This window comes from Mytilus californianus, unplaced genomic scaffold (assembly GCF_021869535.1).
Source record: "Mytilus californianus isolate M0D057914Y unplaced genomic scaffold, xbMytCali1.0.p SCAF_4, whole genome shotgun sequence".
In the NCBI taxonomy this organism is placed as follows: Eukaryota; Metazoa; Mollusca; class Bivalvia; order Mytilida; family Mytilidae; genus Mytilus; species Mytilus californianus.
In genome coordinates, this window is record NW_026262690.1 from 41,139,795 (window position 1) to 41,166,095 (window position 26,301).

Consider the following 26,301-nt stretch of genomic DNA (forward strand, 5'->3'; position numbering starts at 1 on the left):
CAATTGACAATTTCATCCGTGTGGACTTATTTTGCTGAACATTAGTGCTATATATTGTTGCTCTATCTATCAAAGTTACTGCAACAAGAAATTAACAAGCATCCTGTGAGTATTGCCTGGCAATACATAGTCCCCTACCGGTATAAAAAAATATTGTACTGGAACAAAATGCTATTTTGATCTATAACTTCTCATGGTTTAAACTGTATTGCAAATATCAAGTCAATATAAGCAAGCATGACGAAACAAATGTGAAAAATTGATAATGTGAGTGAAGGACTATAACTCTGCACAAAATCATTAGACCATAACAAAAATCGAACTTGATCTGTAACTTGTCATGATAAAACTATATACCAATCATCAAATCAATATATTCAAGCATGACAAAAAACTGATTATTTGAGTGAATTTTCTAAGTTCAAGAAACATAAATCGACAGAGTGGAACAAAATTCGATCTTGATCTGTAACTTGTCATGATTAAACAATACACCAAAAATCAAATCAATATCTTCAAGCACTAAGAAAAAAGTGTGGAAAACTGATTTGACAGACTGACGGATCGACAGGCAGACAGACAGACAGATGGACGGAGTGCAAACCTAAAGTCCCCTTCGACTTCTTCGGTAGGGGACTAATAAAATGTTTACAGGTATTAAGTACAATGACTCCTATAAGGAGTCAGTTGACAATTTCTCCAATGTTTACTTTTTTGTAGATCTTATTTTGCTTAAAATCTGCTATCAATCATTTCTCTCTACCTATCATTGTATCTTTAAGAGCAATAACTCCTATAGGGGATCAATTGATAATATAAGCAACGTTGACTTATTTGTGTATATAGTTTTTTTAGTTTTAAGATTTTAGCCAAAAGTTAAGCAATTTGTCAAAAAAAAATCTGGTGCAATAACTCAAAATTGGGTCGTCCGATTTTTCTGAAAATTTCATGGGGAATAGACCTTGACCTGTTGATCTGCTGATACTTTTTGCTTTTTTATTAGATATAACCCAAACCTGCACTCTGCTCTATGTTTTTAATTTTAGTAACAACGACCATGTCTGCGTTTTGATCAAATCACAGGATACAGCTGTCAAAATCAGTTTCTTAAGAAATATTCAGGTAAAGTTTGAAATTATTGGACCGAGAAGTTTCAAATAAACAGATTTTTTTTAAAGTTTACTTTGGTCATCAAATGATGAGACAAGCTCACATGGTCTTTATGAGTGCCACTTGTTGAGAATGTGATGATTTACATTCCGGAGAACCTGAGATCAACCCTGGTTTTTGGTTTGGTTTATGTTGCTTAGCCTTTAGTATCTATGTTGTTTTGTTTACGATTGCTTGTTTTTTTTTGTTGTATATTGTTTGAATGCCATGACGTTGTCAGTTTGTAATCGACTTTTGAGTTTGAATATCCCTTTGGTATTTTGCGCCTCCCTTCAAGCCAAAATGTTTTTATTTGGTCTTAAATTGACAAATCTCGCATTTGTCTTCACCTTAAAAGCTTCATAATCAAATATCTTCACCAAGTCTTGGTTAATATTCATATTTTCTGAAAAGCCTTTCTTCTGATGCTTAAAAACTGTGTGAAATAAGTGATTATATCAGATAATGTTCTATTTTTGGTTACTTTACAGAGCAAACTAAGAACAAAAAATGTACCTGTCTATTATAGTTATATTGAAGGAAAATCCTGAAACATCATGTATCAATATTATCCGAAGGAAACATTTGTAAAATAATTGTAACAAACTAAGACTTACATGTATCTTATAAAAAGATATTGATGTGACTATATGGCAAGTTTATCATTATAAACAATAGACAAAACCTCTGATCTAAAGCCAACAACGCAAAACATTACTCGTCTAAAGTGTGTATAAACATTTTGTTAAGCCTAATTAGTCGAGTGATCTAAGGTGTTTTTTTAAAGTGTAAACGATAGTACAGTAGCATGAAATTAAATTCGAAGGACAGAACAAAACAGTTTGTAAAAGTATAAAAAAAGAAGAACATTCTGTTGTTTAAAAGTATGGAGACACTGTTTGAAATTAGCAAACATAGAATACATTTGTTTTAATAGCTAGAAGATTTTTCTAAAATTTTCAATTCAATTTACTTGACAAAACAATTTATCATCAACATTATCTTAAAAACAATTATTTTGACAACTTATTCGTATCTTCTGTATCGATTTATGAGATTTGAACATTGGCAAACTACTATTACCTACATTCGAACAATAAATATCACTTATAATAAAGTGTGTACCTATCCTCAGCTTTTTGTACTTCCTCTGTCATTCCACAATCTTTCAGTAGGTACTCAACAATATGTTCCTGGTTATTACTCACTGCTATGTGTAGCGCGGTTCTTTTGTCATAATCTGAAACTGTCATATGTTCTGCTTTGTACCTGTAAAAATCAGCCAAAAAACATGGATTTGATCCTGTAACAGAGCATGTACTTCGTATATCACATTGAATTCCCTTAATTGTGATTCGCGCCAGTAATTACAAAATCTTTTTAAAATATTTAAACAAACTGATGTCTTTTTAAATTGTTTTTGTTACCCATCCGATAACTTAATAGGCTAATTATGACTAATCTTATTTTTCTTTTTAAATATGTAGTAAACAATGGTTATAAATTATTGTTTTGTGTTTCAACCAAGTAACCTCAATTACATTTGTTGATGTATACACGTTAAAAGATATATACTATCATTATTGTACAGACAATTTCTTATCGTCAGTGTTTAACTCATAGTTTTACGAAGCTAAAAAACCTATATAAAAATAAAAAGATGTGGAATGAATGCTCACGACACACTTATAATCCAAAGACCAAACAACAAAGATGTGAACAACAACAAGATATCGTAGAGTGATAAACAGTGAGAAAAAACATTACAGAATAGTAAGCTGAAAAAGGCTTCGAATGACAAAAAATAAAACTATCCAAAAGAAAAAAATCAACTAGCTGATTTATGATAAAACCAATAATAAAAAAACATACAATTATGGCAGAAATTATGCTTCTGGCTTGGGCAGTTACAAAACAATGTCATGTGGTAAACATGTTTACAAGCGCTCGAACCTCCCAATAACTGGGAAAGTTATAAAACAACACGACATAGGACCATATAGTAAAATGCTGTTCGAATGACTTTACTTATCATATCGATAATAAGCACAAACTAGAGGCTCTAAAGAGCCTGTGTCGCTCATCTGGGACTATGTGCATATTAAACAAAGGACACAGATGGATTCATGACAAAATTGTGTTTTGGTGATGGTGATGTGTTTGTAGATCTTACTTTACTGAACATTCTTGCTGCTTACAATTATCTCTATCTATAATGAACTTGGCCCAGTAGTTACAGTGGAAAATATTTTGTAAAAATTTACAAAAATTTACAAAATTTATGAAAATTGTAAAAAATTGACTATAAAGGGCAATAACTCCTTAAGGGGTCAATTGACAATTTTCGTCATGTTGACTTATTTGTAGATCTTACTTTGCTGTACATAATTGCTGCTTACAGTTTATCTCTATCTATAATAATATTCAAGATAAAAACCAAAAGCTGCAAAATTTTCTTAAAATTACCAATTCAGGGGTTGCAACCCAACAACGTGTTGCCTGATTGGTCTCAAAATTTCAGGGCAGATAGATCTTGACCTAATGAACAATTTTATCCTCGTCAGATTTGCTCTTAATGCTTTGGTTTCAGAGATATGAGCCAAAAACTGCATTTTACCCTATGTACTATTTTTTAGCCATGTCGGCCATCTTGGTTCGCGGGTGGGCTCATCGGACACATTTTTAAAACTAGATACCCTAATGATGATTGTGGACAAGTTTGGTTAAATTTGTCTTAGTAGTTTCAGAGGAGAAGATTTTTGTAAAAGATTACAAAAATTTACGAAAAATGGTTAAAAATTGACTATAAGGGCAATACCTCCTTAAGGTGTCAACTGACCATTTTGGTCATGACGACTTATTTGTAGATCTTACTTTGCTGAACATTATTGCTGTTTACAGTTTATCTCTATCTATAATAATATTCAAGATAATAACCAAAAACGGGAAAATGTCCTTAAAATTACCAATTCAGGGGCAGAAACCCAACAACGGGTTGTCCGATTCATCTGAAAATTTCAGGGCAGATAGATCTTGACCTGATAAACAATTTTATTTCATGTCAGATTTGCTCTAAATGCTTTGGTTTCAGAGATATAAGCCAAAATCTACATTTTACCCATATGTTCTATTTTGAGCCATGGCGGCCATCTTGGTTGGTTGGCGGGGTCATCGGACACATTTTTTAAACTAGATACCTTAATGATGATTGTGGCCAAGTTTGGTCAAATTTGGCCCAGTAGTTTCAGAGGAGAAGATTTTTGTAAAAGTTTACGGACGACGGACGCAGGACGACGGACGCCAAGTGATGAGAAAAGCTCACTTGGCCCTTCGGCCAGGTGAGCTTAAAAGGGAAAGAACCAATTCAGAATCCGTGTAGTTACAGAACGCTTTTTCGAAGCCGAATTTCTCTAATAAAATCATGTTTTACAATACTAACATATCCATTACTACACTTTAGACGGATTAAATGCATAGATAAAAGTTTGATCTACATTGTCTTGTATCGATCAAAGGGACAATACTTATACTTTCCAAAATATATCTGATCATCCTAATAGAGTTGAAAAAGAAACTTAACTCGAATTGTTTCAAAATTAGTTTAATATATCATTGTGGTATTCAGTATTTCTTATTTATTCCAGAACTAAGGACTTTCAGGATCTTAAATCGTTTACATGCTACAATATATGATAACATTAAATATCTAAGCAACAAGGTTATTCATCTTTCGCACATCAAGTGATGTTGTGACTAGTTTAACCAAGATCCAATAGAATAACTATTACCAATATCAAAGCATTCAAGGTCTATACCCAAAATGAGGGGGTCAGTGAAAACCCCAACACATACAAGCAATTACAGCTATGCATGAATATGGATATGTTCAGGACCATGTGAGTATTTGGACCGTACGCGTATGGTCGGACCATATGAGTATATTCTCGTTTGGTTATTAACAGACTGGACAATGTGAGTATTTAGGCCATGTAAGTATTTTTCGAATAAATTGAAACTTCCCTAACAGACACAGCTCGTTCTCTGAACCGAAATCGGCACAAGTTATTAACTGAAATATTTTATCTTTGTTACATATTGTCTGAATCTTTGTATATATTTGTTGTCGTGTCTTCGCTATCTATAGTCAATTTTAAGCACCTTTATTCTGTTGCCAGTTTCGTCCGTACGTGAAACCACAGATGTTTGGTGCATGGTTCTTAGATTAGATTTTCTTTAATTTATTCTAATTTCCACTTTTTAAAACTGAACTGATGTGTTCATACTCTTATTCATACGATCGTACAATGACAGTGGTTTCCGACTTTCTACATAAGAATAGAGGGGCAGGACGTATAAACTACTTTAATTGTAAATAGTAAAAAGAGGACAATGAACAAATTGAATAACTTAAAATAATTTGAAATGTTTAAGAAATTTTGATTAAACATAAAAACAATTGAATCACCAAAATAAAGAAAGAAGAGAGTTCAATGCTACAATTGCTAATGTGTAAACAGTTGACTTTTTGCTTTACATTTCATTTAGTTATTTTCGGAGAAGTGTTTCGTTAAGACAAATTAATGATGACCATGCAAAACTGCTTCTACTGTAATTTTAACTTCAGGTTAAGTAAAATTCATTTTATTTCATTAATCACGTTACAATTAATGATTAGCAAATTATTATCTTAGTCACAAAATTTCGTTTTTAGAAACTTAATTCATGACGACACCTTGAAGGGTTATACCCTACGCAATTACGGTTCGACGTTCAAAGATTAATTACCCGGACCATACGCGTATGGTTGGACCATATGAGTATACACGCATGATATGGTCCAAATACTCATATGGTCCGGAACAGATTCATTCCTTAAAGAACAAACATAAAGGCGCAAATTTTGAACGAGTTTATTGTTAAATCCTGGGATGTTTACATTGATGTGAACTAGATTCGGAGGGAAATCATTTATTTGTTCATGAATACACATGACTTAATCACAAATGACAAACGATACTAAAATTTTTTTTAAAAATGTACCATTTTAGTTGATCCCTTTTCAGAAAGCTATGTTATGATTCGCCTGATTCGTGTCCTATAGCTCCACATAAACCATTATTCGTAGGTAATTTAAAAGTCTTCCGTTCGCGAACCTCAAATTAGATTAAAATAAATTTACACATTACCGAAATATCTTTTGAAATTGTATTTTGCGGTCCTTTTTTAAAATCTAAAGTGGATGTTATTTCATTTGAATTCACAGCGATTAATCTTTTAAGCATTGTGTTGAACTATCTAGAACAAGAATGAGTCAATAGTACATGGATGCCCCACTCGCACTATCATTTTGTATGTTCAGTGGACAGTCAAATTGGTGTCAAAACTCTGATTTGGCATTAAAATTAATAAGATCATACCATAGGGAACATGTGCACTAAGCTTCAAGTTGATTGGACTCCAACTTCATCAAAAACTACTTGGACCAAAAACTTTAACCTGAAGCGGGACAGGCGGACGGACGGGCAAAAGGACGCACAGACCGAAAAACATAATGGCACTAGGTGGGGCATACAAAAATGAAGTACTAGATCAATCTACACTTTCGGAAGAAATAGTTTCATAACTGCACAAAGAAACAAAATTCAATATGCATTAACCTTTCACAAAGTTCAAAATAAGACACTGCCAACCACAGCATTTGTATATATAAATGTTGTTAAACATATCTGAAGAACAATTTCAAACAATCTACACAAAAATTAGCTTATCTAAAAAATCCACAAAACCACAAAATGGCAAATAATCTATGATAAATCAAAATACATTCATCACTTACTATCGTCATATCCCCCAAAGATAAAACATGACAATCTTTAAAAGCAGAGCAACCACTTTTAACTTATAACTATCATGTGTTTTCGAGTTATTCAAGAGTATATTGCTTTTCCTGTACCGGGTTATATTTCATGTGCATTGATTTGACATAGTCTATTCAAAATATTGGATTAGAAGTGTGTATGGGTTAAAAAAAACACTTGTGTTTTCTAATCACAGTACGTAGATATAAGAAGAGGTGGTATGAGTGCCAATGAGACAACTCTCCATCCAAGTCACAATTTGTAAAAGTAAACCATTATAGGTCAAAGTACATGTTTTGGTGGGGCTCGTGTTGATCAATTATTGGTCGTCTGTGTTATGTTTTCTGTTGTTGTTTGACTTCACCGTTATTTTTGACAATGCTCTTTTCTGTTTGTATTCAACTGATTATTTTCGATTGCTCCATTGGTATCGTATGTCTATTTTTTTCTCAATGACGTACACCCCTAATCTCGCTATGTTCAAATTTGCTTGTATACAGCGATTAAATAACTGACCGTTGCACGGTTCTCTCTCGTCCATTGTCTGTAAATGATAAAAACGCTTTTGGGTAATCTCAAATTGGTACGTGTAAAGGTTATAAATTGAATAGTGACATCAAAATCGCAGGTTTCAAAGTTATGAATATCGACAAACTAATATTACTGAAATTCATCCAGAAAACGATGTTAGCTACAACAAAGTACAATTCTTACCATATAAGAAAATAATATCAATAAAGTCTTGTTATACGAATTACATATCTAATATGTTACGATAAACTTACGCTTTCATTCGACGAATGTCTCCACGTGATGCACTGTTCAATATTCTAACGATCTTAAAATCCTCGTCTTCACTTTGATTATGAGTTACCTAAAAAATAAAAAATTTAAAGTTGTCACTTACAGTGTTCTGTGAACATCCCATTTATTCAGGAAAGTAAACATTAGTGCGTTGTATGCCCTTGAATGGTTTAGCTTGGTTTTTTTTAAAGTGCAATATTTTTTGCTTTGGCTTTCGCAAAAACGATAATTTTCCACAGTGGCAAATGTGTTATAGTTCATAATGGTATACTCTCTTTATTGTCAAAAAATTCTTGTTTTATAAAAGTCAAACATATCAAGATATACTCGGTACCTTCAAAATATAGAGCAGGGTTTCCACATACCTGGTTAATAAACAAGGTCTAGAGGGCTTAAGCTCAATATCTCAGTAAGAAAAGTAAATTGTATCAATATCCCCGCATTGCACATATTTTATCTACTCATGAGCATTTACTAAAAAAATCGTTTTAAGTTTTTAATAAATATGAGATCGCTTAAAATGTTATTTTCCAAATAATTTCTTGGCACTCATCCAAGATCTTGCTTATATAAGCCTTTGTTATATTATTAAACTTTATAAAAATTGGACAAACAATGTGGGTGTGAGGGTGCTTAAAATGCAATGTTCAAACTAAATCACATTTCAAAAAGACATAACTCCTGTAAAAATGTTAGATCAGCCCCGATTTTATAAATCACCCGACATAATGCTTATATAAACCTATGATATAATTTTCATAAGAATTCTACAAGAAATGTAGGCGTGAGAGTGCTTAAAATTCAATTTTATTTATAACTAATATTTACAATAGCCAAACTCTTTTAAAAGTATTTGATCGGCAGTAATGTTCATATTTGTCAGAGGCATTGCTGATATAAACCTTTGATATAAATTTCATAAATATCTGGCAAGAATTGTACACTTGAGAGCGGAGGGACAATTATTCAAGAGATAACATCTAGAAATTTTGATTTTGGTAAATTTTTTTACGTTTTTGTACATTTATCTGTCATCTGTTATAAACATGATAAATGCCCCCTCCACGGCTATGATTTGCAGAAACCGTTCGTTGAGCCCATGTTTGTTTTTGTTTTTCACTTCACCTGGTCTTGACGCTATAGACAAACAATTAAAAAAAACAGTGAGATTCCTCCCTTTGTATATAGCAGCTGAGACTTTTGACTTTTGACCTATTGAACTGAATAATCGATTTCAGATCAGCAAAAGAAATTTAAATTATCATCCAGAACATATTTATTTTCTTCAACAATTTCTTATTTCAGAAAGAGCGGTACTGAACTTTTACCTTCTGACTCTCAAATTAATACGCTTTTTCCTTTACCATGTCTACTTTTACCGTCTGTTTAAGTTTCATATATAGTTAGAAAGCGAAAATGTAGTTTTCACTTTGAAACCATACGTATTTAATCAAACGGACAGTCGGATAGATGGCAAACGTATAAAGCTACGATTATATGCTCCCCATTTTTGTGGATAATACAATGATACGTAAGGGCCAATCGAAAGTCCTTTTTTGAAGGACTCTCAACACCAATTGCAGCATGTTCGCATAAAGCTTGATTACCGCAGCCATGCTATGTTATGGCAAAACAAAGGAATGATTTCATTGTGTACTTGGCTACATTAAATTAGCATGATTTACTTGAACAGTCACTCTATAAAAAACAACTATCTTATCAAACTATACGATACAATCTTGTCATTAGTATGTAATTGATAAACGTTTTCACACACACACACTCGAGCGCCTCGTCTTTACAAAAAAAAAACATCAAGAGTTTGAAATTTCCAAATGGTTGAGATCCCCTAATTGAAAAATTGCATCTTAGTTAAGTACACGCACATTTAGATATATAAAGTGTAGTAAATATAATGTACCGTAGACTCTGGATTTAACTGTTGTTCCATATATTTACTCAACATGTCTTTTAACTTCTGGTTGTCTTGTCCGTCTTTGATTAGCTCAACTGGTCGTTGGTCCCTACAAGTATAATTTTGTGCTAAACTAATATAATTCAAAATGTACATAATCTCAAACCTGGTCAATACCTATATAATACAGGTATCATCTAGATTTAGACTTTGCATAATCAATTCCAAAAAGATCAACAAGGACCAAAAGTCTAGGCCTGGAAATAGGAATTCTAAATATATTTTCAAAATATATATGATACTATATACATCAAAAACTACTATCAAAGAATTATATTAGCTTTTTCATTCTTCATATTAATTTTACTCACTCTTTTAACCCCTCGTTTGTATTTCAGATGAATAAATAGAACAGACTATTGCTGCCGGTATCCACATACATGCCAAAGCGTATTAAACAAATCCATAAAATAACTTCCCACTAGATATAAGAACATTGTATAAATGCATACCTCCATCTTACAAATGGAGAAACATTGCATTGGTCAATTAGGAAGTTTATCACTGCTTCTTGCTTCTTTTCTGTGGCGGCGTGTAATGCTGTTCGACCATCAGAATCTGATAAGTTCATGTCCGTGTCCAAATTATGCAGGCTATAAAATATATATAACACTAGACTTCATGTCACAACCTTGTTTAGTTCAAAATACAGAACTGCTTAAGCATAATGGTTGCTTTTGAAGAAGAGAGATTAAATATTCAAATTCGTAAATTGAAGAAAAACTGACAAAGCCATAAAAATTAATATGATAAAGAGTTCTGAGGACCCATAATTCCGAAAGGTTTGCAAAATACATCAAAGGATTGACTGAGGTATAAAAATATGGCAATGGATATCTCCACTCCCGCAGTAGAAAACAAACTAGTTAAAAGTGGGGCGTCCGTTTAACTCTGCTTGATGTATGAAGATGCAGTAAAGCCAAGCGGAATTGGAATGTATAATCTGATTCCACCTTTAAGGGACTACGTTCTCACTGAAAGTTAAAGGACCCTTGAAAAAACAATAGTTACGGAATCCATAGGTAGCCTGTTGCAAGGCAAAACCTCTGCTCCGATCCAATATTTATAATTGATCATTCTACTTATTTTGAGATCGCAACTCACTTCGATTTAAGATCATTGTAGTTGTTTTAAACAACTCAGTTTGAGTCTAACATCAAATTTAAAGATAAGTTATGTAAAAAAAGCAAAACACAATGCTTCGATACTTATACGTTTAACACAGTGCACCTCATTTGCCTATTGGAAGCATTTTAAAGTACGATATTTAATGGTAAAAACACAGAAAAATATGTGACTGTTATTTTTAAAAGACAATTCTTCAGTAAGAGAAAGGTTTATAAAATTTAAACATAAGATAACATATTTTTTATAAAATGAAACAAGCATACAGTTCCATTAAACATTGGACTAAAAAAGAAATAAGACACAGTTCTTAAATATTTTTTTTCTGTCAAGGAAATATTTGTGAAAACAATATTTCGTAACAAACCGTGAAAAAAATTAATAAGCAACTAATTTTTTAAATCATGTCAGCTTTGTGCTTTGGTTTACCTTTTCAAATCTTCAACGTCTCCATTTTCAGCAGCTTTGATCAATTTTAGAGCAATAGTGTCTCTAAAGTGATGCTGTAACATCAAATAAATATGAAAAATAAAAAGCAAAATATAGGCGAAGAAATATTCAAACTCATAAGTCAAAGACAACGCCATAGCAAAAATTGAAACACGACAAAAAGACAAACAACAGTCTACAACACACAACTATAACTAAAGACTACAGATCACGAACCCCACAAAAAATTCGGGTGATCTCTCATGTGCTCCGGAAAGCTTAGCCGACCCTGCTCCACATATGGCAACCGTCGTGTTGTTCATGTAAGTACTAATTCTCTGATTTTAAATTCGAGAACAAGAGTATGGGACTATGGGTACGACAATTGGAAAATTTCCATCATCATCTGTCAAACAGATATTCAGTAACGGTCAACCAGCTTGTGATGGCGTCCGAAAATGTTCGAATGGATGACGCTTACCAACCCTTCCTTGTAATCATTCACACCAAATTGGATAAATACTGACCTAGTCGTCTCATAAAAAAATAAAATCTACCTAGTTCTTAAAATGTATCCGTTATTTGTTACCTTAACTTTCTGTGAACTTTTATGGTTTTTTAAATCCCCAATTATTCTTTCAAAATCATTTCTACGTTCTATGTTTTTCTCTCGTTTCAAATGCCAATCTGCATCGTCGGCAGCTGTAAAACCTATGCACCTAAAACATTCAAATTATAACAAGTGTAGCCCAAGTGTTAACCTGAATGATCTGTACTACTTTTTAGGCGTATGATGTTAGATTTCGACTTTGGTATCTTTTATCGTTAAATCATATTATAACTATTTCTGCACCTACGCCTATGTGCAACGTACGGAAGCCGATAAGGGTCATTCAAAAAAAATAAGTTATGTCGTAATTACGACATAGTATGTCGTAATAACGACATCGCTATGTCGTAACAACGACATAGTATGTGGAAATAACGACATCGCTATGTCGTAATAACGACATATTATGTGGAAATAACGACATCGCTTTGTCGTAATAACGACATATTATGTGGAAATAACGACATTGCTATATCGTAATTACGACATATCATCTATATCATCTATAACAACAACCTTAACATTGCTACTTTGTGAGCATCGAAACACTATGGGAAACAACATTTTCATCTTTATTTTAAGAACTACTTATCAGAATTGAATCAAACTTGATATACGTGTGCACTATAAGGTCCTATTCAAGTGTTATTACTTAGTTACACATTGGTTAAAACACATGACCGCCAAGGGACTTTGAAAAAATCAATGTTCAAAATCTGCTTCTCAAGATCGCTGAAATGACTGAGCTTAAACTTAGTATAAATATACAATGTGTAAATAGTATCCAGGTCCTTAAAAAGAGTTTTTACGTTTTGAACTGATCCGAAGTTAAAAATGGCCGCCAGTTAGGGCAAAGTTTGTATCAAAACCCTATCGTAAACATATTCATTTTTGAGAATGATAAACACTGAATTTAATCAAGCTTAATTAATATTAAAGTTAGTTACGCTATATGTCTGCACATAATAGATTTTTATTTCATAATCAAGTCTAATGGGACCCATTGAAATGGTGAATGATTCAGGCTTGTTGGAGCCTCTATATTATTATTTGGCATTTATGTAGATCACATCAAGAAGATGTGTTAAGTACCAGAAGGATTATGGTTGCTATTGCAATCGCTTGTCGTCCGTCGTCGTCTGTATTTACCGTTAAATTTTTATTAAAGATTACAAAAATCACAAAATGTTGATAAAATTTAGCCGCCGTCGCCGCAAAATCAATTCCTAAAGTTTCGCTATTTATGACGTTCGTCGCAGGCGAGGTAAAAATCTGCTATTTCGCTATGTGGTCTTTTTGTATAGTTTTGTGGAAATAATTGCATACAGTTCGAGATTGCATGTGAGTTACGTAAGCGCTTAACTGTTTTTTATATCATGTGGTGTTTGTCATTGATGAAATATGTTCGCTGTTGCTCTGCAGTTTACATATTTTGAGACTATTACTACACTGTAGTATATTATATGTTTGTGTGTTTCTCTGTGATATATGGTCTTTCGTGTGTTTGATCTGTATTTCTGTCACGTAGTGTTATCATTTCAGCGCCATTTTTAACATTGTCATAAAGCGGGAGGTTTGGCTAGCCATTAAATCAAGTTCAACCCACCATTTGTTCTTAAAATGGCCTGTACCAATTTAGGAATATGACAGTTGTTATCAAATAGTTCTTTCTATGTATGTTAAGGGTTTATTTTTGTTCACTTTAGTGTTCCTGTTGTTCTGTTATTTTCCTCTTACAGTTGATATGTTTCCCTCGGTTTTAGTTTGTAACCCGGATTTGTTTTCTCTCAATCGATTTATGACCTTTGAACACCGGTATATTACTGTTGCCTTTATTTAGTAACAGTGTCCATGCTGTTGGTTGCCGGTCAAAATCGACGGACTTCAAGTGATGACAATACATGTAGCTATCCCCAAAAAATGTTTTAGAGGACATAACTTAGATATGGGTCAAACTGATCTTTCTGAAATTTTCGGCATAGGTCCATTTTGTCATGATGAACCCTCAACAGATTTGAGATAAATGTAACGATATTCGAGACATTATCAAAAATCTAATGTGTGACCATTATGTCCTATATTTTTAAGTTAATAACAGCGGCTGTGTTTTTAAGGAGTCAAAAATCAAAGCACACCTTTTGTGAAGGAAACATTTAACAAGGAAAAATCAAAGTAACTTTTAAAGAATGTTGTACAGTAGTTTCAAAGGAGATTTTTAAAACACGCTTACGACAGACGACGACGGACAACAAACGATAGCAATCGCTCGCATACCACTTCGAGTACGAGACACAAGTTCCTTAGGTGATAGGTGACGACCAGGGGACCCATTAGGCTCGATTATTAGGGGTCTAAAGTTAAACATAGGCTCCAATGAAAAAATCTTCTCATTAAGAACTACAGGCCATATTGGATCAATCTTAGAGAATGGATGATCCTTATATGATGAGGATTAAATATAAAAAAAGAAGATGTGGTATGATTGCCACAAGAAACCAAATGCCACAGAAATTAAAAACTATAGGTCACCGTACAGCCTTCAACAATATGCAAAGCCCATGCCACATAGTCAGCTATAAAAGGCTCCGAAAGAAGAAATGTATAACAGTTCAAACGAGGAAACTAACGGCCTAATTTATGTACAAAAAATAAACGAAAAACAAATATGCAACACATCAACAAGCAACAACTACTGAATTACAGGCTCCTGACGGGACAGGCACATATATACAGAATGTGGCAGGGTTAAACATGTTAGCGGGAACCTAACCCTCCCCTAAGTTTGTAGGAAAAGTTGTCCTGGGGAACATTGGTTTAAAGAACTTGGGGTCCAACGTTTAATACAGGCTTCAATGGGGAGGACGCTGTATGAATCTCATAAAGAACCAACAGTAGCAATGCAGTTATAATTTGCATCAAGCATCAGTAGGTCATTGTGTACAAATGAAAGTACAGAGGTCCATGGGTCTGAGGACTAGGAGTCCAAAGTTTAACAGTCTTTATTTGGAAAAGCTTAAAATTCATCTTCTTCAGAATCTACAACGGAAATGCAGTCATATTTTACACGAATCAGTACATGCCAAACATAACTAGAGGCTCCAAGAAGCCCGAATCGCTCCCCTGTGCAACTGGGTCTCATTTGACTTGATTATAAAAAAAGTTCTAGTATGTGCAAGTAAATAACTTTAATTAAGCTTGATTGCATTTAGTGGTCATTATTCTCCAAAAAAAGATGAATATGTTTACGTTTCAAACTTTGCCTGTCACTGACGACCATTTTGAATTTTCTATCGCCTCAAAAAGTGACAACGCTAAGGTTGTCGTAATTATGACATAGCGATCAGGAGCCTGTAATTCAGTGGTTGTCGTTTGTTGCTGTGTAACATATTTGTTTTGTTTTCATTTTTTGTACATTAATAAAGCCGTTAGTTTTCTCGTTTGAAATAAATTGTTTAACATTTGTCATTTCGGGGCCTTTTATAGCTGACTATGTGGGGGCTTTTCTCATTTTTGAAGGCATTATGATGACCTATAGTTGTTAATTTCTGTGTCATATAGTCTCTTGGCAATCATAATACATACTATTTTATATATATATAGCGATTTCGTTATAACGACATAAGGATGTCGTTATTACGACATAGCGATGTCGAAATTACGACAAAGTGATGTCGTTTTTACGACATGCTATGTCGAAATTACGACATAGTTATGTCGTTATTAGAGATTTCCAATAAAAGACATACGTACCTAACTCGACGTACGCACGTAACGGGACCGGTTATTGCTAACCTATTAATTTTGTTAATTGCGTCACTCAAGGTTTAACTAAGTATTCCTAAACTATTAAACCCATTCATGATAAATTTTATCAATATCAAGTATTTCTAAGTGATGAAAAACGAAAGAAATCATGATTTTTATATATCACGTGATTATTAAGATTCCCGCCAAAACTTTGCTGTCATAAGACCATGTATATACACGTATCTTTACCTATCATACAATTAATTTGAGTTGTCTTTCATGGTTTTGACCATGACTTTGTTTTTCGATATGGACTTTGCAAATGAACCTTCTATTATTTAATATTTGACATGCTTTTATTTGTCGTTATCAGATATGTGTACCTTTTTCCTTCCTCTCTTAATGTTTTAAAATATTTAATTTCCGTAGGTATTTATTTTTAGACAGAGATTTTTCTAGCAATTTCAGAAATATCGAATTCAAAGTGTTAGTCAAAATTTGTCTCTGTTAAATTTGGGAATGCATCATACTTTATCATGTAAGCATAATTTCAAACGTTCTCTTCTTCTGCAGTTAATCTAGTTTATTTATAATCTCCGATTTTTTCCCCAGGGGAAAGGTACGACAAAGGGATGTTTATATTTTAAAAAAATAATACAGGTCTTGTACTACTTCTTTAAATTTTAATAGTTTCAACTAACATTAAAAAAAAAGAATTTTGTAAATAATAATGATATATGTAATTAAGTGTGTACACCAATTCGTTATATAGGTTGTAATTTGGGAGGTGTACTTGATTAGCAATTGATGACTAATTTGCATATAAACATTTACCGCTGTGGATAGTAAACTATCAATTTATAGTACATAGTACTTAGCTAAAAAATGTCCTGTCCCAAAGTATCTATGATTAAAAGTGGATGAGATTAACGCCAGTTTATATACTTGTTACATTTTTAAGACAACTATAATGCCACTTCAGTCTTTATAGTCATTTTCTTTTTAAAATTTACTTTTAATTAGTAAGGCTTGATATTGGCATAGTTGTTTTTGGATTAAGACAACTCTTACTAATCCAATTAGAAGTGGATTCTAAAACTATCACATATTGATTGAGTAAAGAAAAAAATTTTAGTTTCAATTTTTGTCTCGCCTTAGAGGTATATATTCATATATAAAAGTTAAACTCTATGACTTATCCATGCATAGTATCACTAGTGAAGGTGATACACGGCTGAAAACACATTTTATATTCATAATTACTTTAAATATGTATATATTCTTTATGTGCCTGTCCCATGTCAGGAACCGGTGGTTCACTTGTCGTTGGTTCATATCTGTTATATTTGGTTTTCGTAAATTATTTTTGTTTTAAATCAGGCCAGTAGTTTTCTCTATTGAATTGTTTCATATTTTTCAAGTTGGACCCTTTTATAGTCGACTATATGGTATGGATTTTTCTCATTGATGAAGGCCGTACGGTTCCCTATCATTGCTTACATCCACTTCATTTCTTATTGGTAATCATACCACATCTCCTTAATATTTTTTAACTAAATACGTTTAATATTCTCAGATAATTTAACATGTAAGAATCAGCTTTCAGTACCTGGGGGTACTTTAAGATCAGTACTCTGTGTCTTTCATCATAAAAATGTTATTCTTTTGGGCTTAAAACAAATTTGATTAGTTGAGCTATTTCCAACTGAATTTTACAGGTTTTTTCTTATATTGTGCTGTTACACCAGAGTGTTGAGCGCTGATAAACGCGTTAAATCAAACCAAATTCTATATTGGCTATCCCAAGTCATGAGCTTCCAATTCAGTGGATGTCGTTGGTTACTTTCTGTCATTTGTGGGTTATTTTTACTCTTGTAAAAATATCTATTTTCGTTTGAACTGTTTACATTTTTCAAAGTGAATGCCTTACTAGTTATACTAGTATCTGATAATACGATATGAGTATTTGCTTATTGTTGACAACAGCACGAGCCACTGTAGTCGTTATTCACGCCATTTGGACTCTGTTTGATAGTTTGACGCTCCACACGGATCCGGGTATATACATGTCAGAGTGTAAGGAATAAATCGAAAAAAATAATGCATGCTAAGCATACTTATGCTTTTGAAGAGAAAATTGAAAATATTTGCTGAACGGACAGACTGGGGACGAACAGGACATCCAGGGTGATTGTGATATGAGTGCGGGTACAATATTTTGTCAGTGTATGTATCTTAGATGCTAGTGGTAAGGAAGTCTGGATCAAAACGGGGTAATCTTCACTTGTTAAAACATTTTATACTATTTAGAATAATAATTGCATGCCTACTGGATATTAATACAATAGCAAGTCACAAGGATTATGGAAGCTGTGAAACACCATTTTACAATAAAACTGAGCTTTTCGATACAGAGAAACAAAGAGAAAAATCAAATAAATTATGCAACAAAAAGTGTTATCAAATCAAAACAAGTGTTGCTAGAATAATAATATATGCACATAAAGCATAATTTATGTAATATTTGTCGCTGGATATAAGACATACATCAGTATCATTATAAGAATTAAAGCTTGAGGCTAAATCTTCGTCGTATGTATTATAGCTTGAGGCTTCTCCGTCGTAAGTATTATAGCTTGAGGCTAAATTCTTATCTGATATTTTAGCCAATTTATGGCGAGAACTTAATTTACGCATGCATCTCTTTGCTATATAGGTTTTGTAAATGTCCAAGTTAAGGCCAATAGAGATCATACAAGTATGTTTATCAAATGATCATGTCTACTCATAATTAAAACAGTAAGCAAGGGATTGACTCGTCCGACTTAAACGAAGCACAAAAACAGCAATTACTAATATATCCAAATAAACTCCATGTGCCAATCTTAGATTATTCACAGCTACTGAACACTATCTTAAAAACAACTACAACTAATAATCCAGTCTAGAATATTAATCAACTATTTCCTACTGTTACACCACTGTCCCAGGTAAGTGGGCCCACTAACATGTTTACCCCCGCCACATTATGAATGGATGTGCCTGTCCAAAGTCAGGAGCCTATAATTCAGTGGTTATCGTGCTGTTGCTGTGCTTTCGTTCATTTTTTTGTACATGAATTAGGCCGTTATATTTATCGTTTTAGTTGTTTCACATTTGTCATTATGTGGCCTCTTAGAGCTGACTATGTGGTATGGGCTTTGCTCATTTTTGAAGGCCGTACGGTGGCCTATAGTTGTAAATGTCTGTGTCATTTGGTCTCTTGTGAAGAGTTGTCTCATTGCAATTCATACTACATCTTCTTTTTTGTACATATCACAAATTAAGTATATAAAGTACATAAACAGTCTACAAAAGCAAGACCTTTTGTCATGTCAAAAGCACAGAGTGTCTGTAGGACCATTAGTGTTCATAACTGTATAGCAGATTATATGTAGTTTCTATAAAATGTAATAATAATTTATCGGCAAAAGATCCATGATGATTTGTTAGTGGAATTATATATAACTAAATAAATAAATATTTATATAAAAAGAAACATCAGAAGCAAGATTATTTGTCCATTAGATTGCACGCCAGTATCACAAGTGAACTCTAAATCCAGGAAAAAATGCAATTCAGTATGTAGTCTTAAACTTTTAAATCTCATGCGGTCAAATGTTTAAACATTGTTGTTTTTAAAACGTATTTATCAAAGTCAAACGACAATCATTATATTTTTTTGGTGCTATACAATTTGTGATTAAGGCCGGATCCAAGATATTTGAAAGAAGGCGTAGCTCCCGATAATTGAATTCATACTGCCGAGCGTAGCGATGCAAAACAAAATTGGGTTTTATACTAAAAATTTGTGAAGATAACGTGGAAAACGCGAGATTTTCAAAATTATTTAGCGATCTAACCCTGTATCCCCGAATGCATGTTTAGGTATACATGGACAAAAACTTGTCCCATGCATTATTATAGTTAAAGACGAAAAAGTACTATTTGATAAATGTATAAATGATATGAATTTCTGCCCACGTCAAATTATCTTGAATTAAATTATACAAAAATATTTTTTTAAAAAGTAAGTCGCGTACACCTTTTTCATTCGGGTGTGTTGGAATCTACTTTTAAACGTTAAAACGTATTTATATAAAAAAAAAGATAACCTTCTCGCTTCGGATTTCATAATTTTAATATTTTCATGCTAAATTTTTACTTGGTAGTTTTTAAAATTCATATTTTGAGAAGAAATGAAATATGGGTCAAGTGAAATGACAAGAAATGATGGGTGCATTTGATTACAAATTGCTAGCTTACTTATTCCATTAAAATATTTGTGACAATAAAATCATTCAAAATTTAATAACAAAATATTTAAAGATTAAAAAAAGTAGTTGGGGTTGATTTTTACATTAAGTTTATATCAGCAAAAAATGCCTGTTCAAAGACAGAAAAAAATGCAGATTATGCTCCCCTCCGTCATGCTTCAATGCAATAGGACGAAATACGTTGAGTTAGGTCGGTTATGTCGAGTAAAGTCATTTTATTGGAGATCTCTAATACGACATGCTATATCGTAATTACGACATAATTTTTTTTTAATGACCCTTATCGGCTTCCGTAGCAACGCTATACTGATTAAGTATCAGCAATGAAAAGACGACAAAGACATAGAAAATTCACTCATTAAAAAGGCATTAGCTGCCAAATTGATGCCCATCGAATATTACTCTAAAACAATTAATTAAATATATACTTAAACGTAGCTCAGAACTACAAAAATTGAAAGGGAAACAAAACACAATGTCTGAAAATTTCTAAATATATTAACATTTGGTGTGCATCCTTGATAGACGTTATCTAATAAACTATCGATATGACCACGTTATAACGTTGAATATAACAGACAGGAAAAAATAAAATACGAATATTTTTTCTAGTTTTAATATTATTTTCATAGATAAAGCATAAAAATAAAAAATAAATCATTAACAAAATACTCAATACCTGTATAGGAACAAATGAGGTTGAACTATTGAATTGCACGTCAATAATATAACATCGATTTTTTTAAGCTTATTTTGGCAACATTTAACAAAACTAACTGCTTAGAGTGATATAATAAAATAACTTATTGTTCAGTCTTAGATGACCTGTTCAGATTGAAATTAGTTTACTAGTGATATACTAGTACAAAATGTATACCGTAACTAATGCACCTTAAAACTGAAGTTCACTTATATCATTTGTTTTACATTGCATTTGATACATTAAATTTATCAGAAAAGTCAATAGTAAACGCTCAAAGTAGCCGACAGTTATGGTCATTTTGGTGTATACGTATCATTACCGTATAGCTTAATATGTCCTATTCAAATCATCATGCTATCATATATGGAATACATTTTTACTGTATCTTTCTTTTACTCACTTTTCTTATAAACAAGATTAATAATTTAGTTCAAAATTTTACATGATTTACATAAGCACGGTTATATTGCATTGTTAGATTAAATATTCCGTAAAAGTTTATTTCTAAACAATTTTTCAAAGGTATGCAATGAAATATAAACACATCAAAATTGACGAGAAACAAAACTTTTGTTAAAAAAATGTACCTGTCAATTCCTTTGGGATAGCCAGCATTGCTATTTAAAAGGTATTCCACGGCTTTATAATGCCCTTGACATGCAGCTAAATGCAATGCACTTCTGTTGTCGTAATCTGTATCGTACATATCAATGTATCTTTGATTAGCGAATCTAAAATATAAAAAAAGATTTAAAATAAAGTCCGATGGTTGGTATTTCCGGCATTTTCAAGCATTTTTTCTAGATTTATTGTGATCAGTCATGGTCGAAACTTTCAAAATCAAAATAGATCTAAAACACAAGGAGTAATACTATTAAAATAAGTAGATGTGGTATGATTGCCAATGAGACAACTATTCACCAGAGTTCAAATAACGAAGATATAAGCATGTATAGGTCCCCGCACTAGTATGCTGCATGGACATGAATGGTAGATGAATTGTTTTACGCTAAATGTTAACACTGAAAAGCAACACAGAAAAATCCTTTTTAAAGACATTTACAAGGCGTTGTTCAATTTTTTTAGCATTTAAACAACATTCCGTTAAATCAAAAACTGATAAGAAAATAATAGATATATCGGTTCGTAACGAATGTTCCATTTTGCAGTCTAATTGTTCATTGTATACTTTGGGAATTTATATGAACGGAGGGGTGAACTAAATGTTTGGATATTATGACGAAACTATTTTTTAAATGTATTTATTGAATGGAAAATTAGCCCTTAAAACCAGAAAACAGGATTTAAACAAACGTAATTTCCGGAGATATTCAAGGGCAAGAGTTGTAACACATCAAAAATAAAGTTCAAATTTAAATTCCGCGAAAACTTGATCAACCGGAAAGAATTCTAACCCTATCTGTCAGTCATTTTTATAAAAAAAACAAGCTAAAGGCCATAAAGAACCTGTGTCGCTCACCTAGCTCTATATGCATCAGCTTTTAATTGTTTTCTCAAATAGAAATAAAATCTCTTTTTTTTTTTAAACATGTATTGCTTATAATTTTTTTTCTGTTTACAGTTTCCCTCCTTTTTCTATATTGATGTTGTCCAAACCCCCATCAGGGCAAAAAAAGTTCTTTAAGGGCAATACCTCAACCAACAGTTTCAGCAATATTAACTTAATTGTAGATCTTGCCTTGTGGATCAGTTTTGATAATCCTCCAATGAGTCAATCGACGTTTTCTGCAATTTGACTTATCTGTATATTTTGTCACACTGATCATTTTTCTTCTATAAATTTTCTATATATATCAAACATGTCATAGTTTTCAAGATAATAGGCAAAAGACGCAAATAAAATGGTAAACATCGTCATTAAAGGGCAATTACTCCAATAATAAACCGACTGACGATTTTAGTCATCAGACTTATTTGTAGACCTTATCTATCTGGTCAGTGTTGCTACATAAAGTTTATGTCTATCTATTATAATTTTCAAGATTATATGCAAAAATAAAAATAAATAATAAATTCTTCATTTTAGGGCTGTAACTCCTAAAAGATGTTGTCTGACAGTTTTGATGTAAATAGACAAAAGGTAGATCTCACATCCTTCTAAACATGTTTGCTAATGTAAGATTTTCTCAATCTATTATAATAATGATTTTTAAGATAAAAGATACAACTTACCCCTATGTTCTATTTTTAGCCATGTCGGCCAATTGGTTGGCAGGCGGGTCATAGGGCACCATACTTAAAACAAGGAACCGCAATGATGATTGTGGCCAAGTTTGGTTTAATTAGGCCTAGTAGTTTCAAAGGACATGATTTTTGTAAAAGTAAACGAATGACGGAGGACGGACGACGACGGACGCTCAGTGATGGCAAAAGATCACACAGGGTATATTGGTCAGTTGAGAAAAAGGCTCGTAAATCCCAGAGCAGTCGGTCAATATGAACGAAACACATTCTCAATCTGTACGTCACTACTAGTATTTTAATTATACAACAGTGTTCCAAATCCAGCTCAAGATCTACATACGTTACAAAAAAGAGAGAGAAAGAACCAAATAAGTAGAATTTTCATGATTTAGTTTGTTTCTTTTTATTTTGATATTACAAAACGGATAAAAGGAGATGTGCGATAAACATAAATAATGCAGCTACCTAATTAAACACCAACCATATCTTAAAGTTTTCAACAATGTACAGGCGACTACATAATATGTCAAACTTTATATCGACCCGAGTCTAAAATTAAAGAAAAGTGAATAAATCTAACAAAGACTATCACAGATCTGACATCAAAACCAACATTTCATTAAATTGTACTTGTCCGGACATTTTTTAGCCGTCTTCAGATCTGGAATTAATTTTTGTTACATTAGTGTATAATTATGAACTACAGACCAAGATTGAATACTTTCCAGTTTTCCAGCTTATGTAATAAGACTGCAGACAAGTGCATTTGTGTCGTACTAAACACATCTAGTTTTCCATTTTATATCAATGACAAGACATAGTCTTTCTAGGAAAATCCTTAACTCCACTTAGACTAAGGAATTACATATTTCTTTTTGTAAATCATAAATGTTGAAAACAAGAGTGTGACATTTTCAGAAACTAGTTTAAACCGCCTCATTTGTCTGTGCCTTTCAGATTCCTCGTCAATATTTGTCATATGTCATATCTTTATGTGTACTGTCATTATATTTGAATGTTGATGGCATATTTTTTATTGTTTCTGTTAAATAATTTGTAATCAATACACTCTGGACCATTTGGAACGTTATTGAAGACTAAGATGCCCACTAGTCTATGGTTATTTTGTTTCTTTGGGTGCTCATTGACTTAGACCCTGCACGTTCTTCTACCCATATTATTGTAGCATCAATATAATTAAAGCAATTACCTTTTCAACATTTTAAGGTCGCCTTGAGAAGCAGCTTTAAGTAATTTATAAATCAGTACCTCGTAATACTCATCATAGGTAAGTCGAGGCTGAAACAAACAATTAACAATAACGCACTGACTGATAATTATACTGACATTTTTTTAATTCTTGAATCATATTAAAACATATTTTGAATAAATAAATAATAATATCAAGTATAAATATATGTTATTAAAACAAATGATACGGATTTTGGTATGACACATGCAGTAATTTTCACTTTCTTCTATGATGCTTGAATAAGTTATTTCACTCACTATGGATTAGTATACAAAAATTGACGTCATAAACATCATGATTAAATCAATAGAGTCAACTAGAGCATAAAAACATGTGTACAAATGTATTTGAATGAATCCCAAAAGGTCGGACTTTCGACATAGTAAGCCTAAGTCCTGCTATAATAATATCGCTCGTCGTTCTTTTTTCAACAATTGCCATATAGGTACATGTATATTAACCATCAATTCGAACCAACAGAGTGTAACATTGACATCTTCTTGTAATTAAAGAAAGAGATTTGGAAAGAGAAATCAATGAATACACTGCATTTTGAAAATCAAATGTTTACTGAAAACTACATGTATGCATAAAACAATTTTGAACTCCTTTTCCTCTAAGTGCAGACTGAATAAATAAAATGTATATACATTTAAACTAATGTTAGCGTTCAAACTTACGTATCCTTTTGTGACAAAAATCGTTCTATTTAACTATTTGAATTTTAGAAACATCGTTCAACAACAAGCAAAAGCGCTGTTTACTTAGTCTTTAGTTTTCTATGTTGTGTTTTGTGTACTATTGTTTGTCTGTTTGTCTGTTTGTCTTTGTCTTTTTTAGCCATGGCATTGTTAATTTATTTTCGACTTATGAGTTTGAATGTCCATTTGGTATCTTTCGCCTCTCTCTTAATTGGGGTATGACGGAAAAGAATAAATTAGTGACACAGTGGTATGTCTCGCCTGTATGCAATTTTGAAAGTTATATACAAATGCTGATTTGGCAATACATTAACATGTAAAATATGCAAACAATCCAAAGTCAATGAATAATGGCTAAAGATTCAGGACCCAAAAAATCTCCACGGAAATGAGATATGCCAATGCAAATACAACTATATATCAAAATATCATTGACTTCTAATAATAAGTTTTCCTTAAACTGACCTAGTCACAAACTTTAACATGTAGCATAATTCCTAAGTCAATAAATCATGACCAGGGACTGGGACATATACTCTCCATGGAAATGAGATGTACTAATACTTATACAACTACTTACCAAATATCATTGTGTACCATAAGTGGTTCCCCTCAAACTGATTTGATCACAAATTTTAACAATTTATTTTAAGTCAAAGTTAACAGACCATGACAGTGGGGTAGGGGCCAAATATTCTCCATGGATATGTGATGTGCTAATACTGAACCACTACACATCAAATACCAAAGACTTACCATAAGTGGCTCCCTTCCAAACTGACCTGACCATAAATTTCAACATTTAAACTAAGTAAAATTTCAATAATTTCCGTATCGAATACCTACTGCATATCACATATCATTGACCTACCATTAGTGGTTCTTCTCAAACTGACCTAATCACAAACTTGACAAATTGTTTTCACAACCAGGTCGGTCGGAAACAGCACACCTGTCTCGCCTTCTCGACCTCGTCGATTAAGACAAAAAGTTAAGGTTTCTTCCATGTCATCTAATATGGATTTGAATTTGAGGAGCATTAAATATTGATTTTTATACATATTCTTTCATGCAGTGAGCCATTTACTTGCTGTTTGAAAGATTTATAATGAAGATGGATAAAAGTTCTTCGAATTAAGATTGACTACGAATATGTTTCATTAATGTGTGTTATATCCTCATCTCAGTAGTGCTTCGTCACTAACATGATTTATAACATGTCTTTCAAAAAGTATCCGTCGAGTTCATGAATTTAAATATTCTTAACAAACTAAGGTTCCAACTGCCTCAGGCAAAACTTACCTGAAATACATTTGGCTATTATTTTTATGTCTCTTTTTGGTTATATAGCTTTTCACGTCTTTCGACATTTGTACATATTTTATTAATTATATTGGCGTTGAGCGTTCCTGGCCTCGCGGTTATAA

The 26,301-nt window shown here is 32.5% G+C and overlaps 1 protein-coding gene across 1 annotated transcript in view; it reads right to left on the reverse strand.

Moving 5' to 3' along the window:
* LOC127738038 (transient receptor potential cation channel subfamily A member 1 homolog) overlaps positions 1 to 26,301 on the reverse strand; it is a 115,182-nt gene that overhangs the window by 60,790 nt on the left and 28,091 nt on the right. Inside the window, exons 11-18 of the mRNA XM_052249099.1 lie at positions 24,132 to 24,220; positions 21,304 to 21,447; positions 11,930 to 12,059; positions 11,341 to 11,414; positions 10,239 to 10,379; positions 9,733 to 9,835; positions 7,793 to 7,881; positions 2,275 to 2,418 (exon numbers count right to left, since the gene is read on the reverse strand). Coding sequence (XP_052105059.1) covers positions 2,275 to 2,418; positions 7,793 to 7,881; positions 9,733 to 9,835; positions 10,239 to 10,379; positions 11,341 to 11,414; positions 11,930 to 12,059; positions 21,304 to 21,447; positions 24,132 to 24,220 — 914 coding nt within the window. The remainder of the gene's footprint in view (positions 1 to 2,274; positions 2,419 to 7,792; positions 7,882 to 9,732; positions 9,836 to 10,238; positions 10,380 to 11,340; positions 11,415 to 11,929; positions 12,060 to 21,303; positions 21,448 to 24,131; positions 24,221 to 26,301) is intronic.